Source organism: Aegilops tauschii, chromosome 1, assembly GCF_002575655.3.
Source record: "Aegilops tauschii subsp. strangulata cultivar AL8/78 chromosome 1, Aet v6.0, whole genome shotgun sequence".
NCBI lineage: Eukaryota > Viridiplantae > Streptophyta > Magnoliopsida > Poales > Poaceae > Aegilops > Aegilops tauschii.
The window spans coordinates 36,490,192-36,493,019 of record NC_053035.3 but is presented as its reverse complement, the minus strand read 5'-3'; the positions used below and the strand labels follow the sequence as shown (position 1 = coordinate 36,493,019).

At 43.4% G+C, this 2,828-nt stretch overlaps 1 protein-coding gene across 1 annotated transcript; it reads right to left on the bottom strand.

The window, feature by feature from the left end:
* Nucleotides 1-864: 864 nt before the first annotated feature.
* Nucleotides 865-1,572, bottom strand: LOC120967020 (NAC domain-containing protein 75-like). Its single transcript, XM_040393613.2, has 2 exons — nt 1,407-1,572; nt 865-1,208 (listed from the first exon to the last, which is right to left on the bottom strand). Exons 1-2 carry the CDS (start codon nt 1,570-1,572, stop codon nt 865-867), a joined length of 510 nt encoding a protein of 169 aa, XP_040249547.2.
* Nucleotides 1,573-2,828: the final 1,256 nt, after the last annotated feature.

Here is a 2,828-nt window from a genome sequence, read left to right as displayed (position 1 = left end):
GGTCAAAAAGTTCAACCTTATTTTGCATATTTCGGTGGAGTCTGAACTGTTGTAATCCTGAAATGATAAACATTTTTTTAAGAACTTATTGATTTGCCAAAAAAATCGTTTTGTTTTTGTAAGCAAATAAGACGTGGGACAATTGAGTTGGTTTAAGGGGAAACCAGTGGTAAAAAAATCAGCGCTGGGTGGGAAAAAACAACAAAAATAAGGATGTAAATATGAAAAGGGAATTTTATCTGTTTTCAATATAATGATACGTGTATATGAACTAGTAAAACTATAGGTAGAGATTAGAAAACGGATGCAGGACATGCATTTCAAGAGGAAAATAGAACTGGGATGTGTGTTTGATTCAGTAAAAAAACTATCTGCGGATGTTGTAAGACAAAATATAACTAACGCTGGCGGGCCAGAGGCCAGTAGATACCTGCTGGATCTTTGTGCCCCGTTGTCGTCATGGGCTGGGCCTGTTAAAAACAAAACCAACCCTGGGCAGTCTACAGCCCAGTTGAAACTTGCTCGACCTGAAAAAACAATATATGTGCTCAATAAACGAGAGAATTCTGCAAGTACAGACTGATAACTGGGATGCAGCACGGATATTGTTTTTTATCATGATAATAAGTGCATGCACTTGTTTCGAAAAAATTGGAGAACTGGGAATTCGAACGGCGGGTGCTTATGCTACCCATCAAATAAAAATCAGGTGCCTGAAAATTTGTTTCGAGACAAATGATTCAGCTTTATATCCACGTCAACCCTCGGCATGATGGTTGGAAGCAAATGCAAGTTCATACCAAAAGATCGTTAACAACAATACCAACTTGCGGACGACAAGGTAGTACAACTACCAATACCAAACTAACTTATAATCTTTTTACTCCTGGCCCTAGTGTTCGTCTGGTAGAAAATCTTGCAGAGGACCAGCTCCCGCTCCTTCTCTTGCTCCAGGTCCCCGAGGTGGTACTGGTGCATCACCCAGTTGGTCCTCTGCTGGTCGAAGTTCTTGTTGGTGTGCAGCACCAGAACCTTTTTTGCTCCCGTCTGCCAACCGTTGACCATCACCGGCAAGGTATTGCCGGTCTTGTGCCACATCACGTGCATGCCGCACTCCGACTGTATCTTGCGACGCGTCCACGTGCCCCTTTTGAACGCCCTAGAATTGCGCCGGAAGAAATGCTTCCTTAGGCCACTCAGTGTGATACCTGCAGTATTGTGGAATACAGGTTTTAGTGTACCTAGTTGGCATTTTCATAACATCTTTGGCATGTTGCAGTCACTTGTTTCACTTTTTATTAACTGTCAAATTGTAATTGCTTCACCAGGTCTGTGTCTAAAAAGAAAAATAGAGCTATAAACAAAGGAATATGTTTGTGCAAGTAGACGGCCGATCGATGTCTTACCAGGAAGTTTCTCAGTTTGGGTGTGGCATATGCCATGCTCGCTGTCGATGGTTCGTATGAACAAATCGATGAGAGACTGAAATCTCACGCTGTCAGCACTCACTTTGGCCTCAAGGTGCTCGATCAGCTCCTGATCCGTGGGATCGAGATTGACGCCAGCCGGCATCACCGGCCAATCCTTCTTCGACATGCATCGGTAATTCCAGTTATATGGTACTCAATGTATGATCAATCGACTGTTTTAAGTGAATGATGAAAGATTTCAACAATAAGTGGTACTCCAAATCTGAAGTCCAGAATACCCGAACACGCCGCCGGGATTCTTGTGTCACCTCACGCGCAGCGTGTTGTCACGTCAATTCAATGTGTGGACATGATGAATAATTCGACCGACGTATACTAGTACTGCTACTGTACTACTTATTAGTCGTATTTAGTGTCACAATTTACACATAGGTTTAACTAACAAGTACGCACTTGAAGCCTAACTGATATATATATATATGGCTTCTGCACAGCATCTCCATCATCATTATCAGTACATCCTACGCAGGTGAGTTAGGATGCACTTGATCCCAGGAAGGTATCTATCCTTCAAACCAGAGGAGTGCTTCAAACTAACAATAGTACATAATATCCAACAAAATAGGGTCGTGCTACAGCAGCAGAATACATGGCTCAGTCTAGATAGCAGCACGAATCAAGTTGTGCATATTTGCTGTTGGCATGAACCACATCGCCGCATGTCGGGTTTGCAAAAGCCATCCATCGCATGGAAGCTTGATGCCTTTCACACACTGAAGATTATCTGGCAACAAGCTGTGCCGACGAATCTCTGGATATGGTGATTCATGAAACCCATGGTATGATGTGTAAACACAGCCCCCCCCCCTCGCGAATGGAACTTGCATAGCACAGTAATCATCGCCGGTGATATGATCGATGATTGGTTGGATGATCGAATAATTGAGCCCGAGGAACAAGGAGTGGTTGCCGAGGCTGTAAACCCGCCTCCAGTTGAATACGCCTGGCCCAACGGAGCTGGGATCTTTCTCGAACACGAAGCAGCCATAGCCATCAATGTCACGAATGCCCCACGCATTGTACTGCATGTGGTTTGATGTAATGGTTTGGTCAATTTGGTACGTGCGAATGAGCATCAAATGACCGCCGTCAGCTGAACGAGCGATAAACCACCACCCATCGACTGGTATGATTCCAGGTTCTGGAATCATGAAGGCCAGCGCATTTGCGTCTGCTGCAACAATTCAAATTGGAGACCAAAAGGAAAAAAATAAACAATCATATTCAGAGTATGTGTGGAATTAAGATTATTATAATAGTGACACATATCATAGACAGAGAATTGCAATGCCGTGGTCATAATCATACCCCAAGTTAAAAAAATAAGCCAATGGCTTT

Coding starts and splice junctions, on each gene's coding strand:
- LOC120967020 (XM_040393613.2), bottom strand. CDS start 1,572: ATGCCGGCTGGCGTCAATCTCGATCCCACGGATCAGGAGCTGATCGAG. Junction 1,209..1,406: donor CCAAACTGAGAAACTTCCTG/GTAAGACATCGA, acceptor ACAATACTGCAG/GTATCACACTGAGTGGCCTA.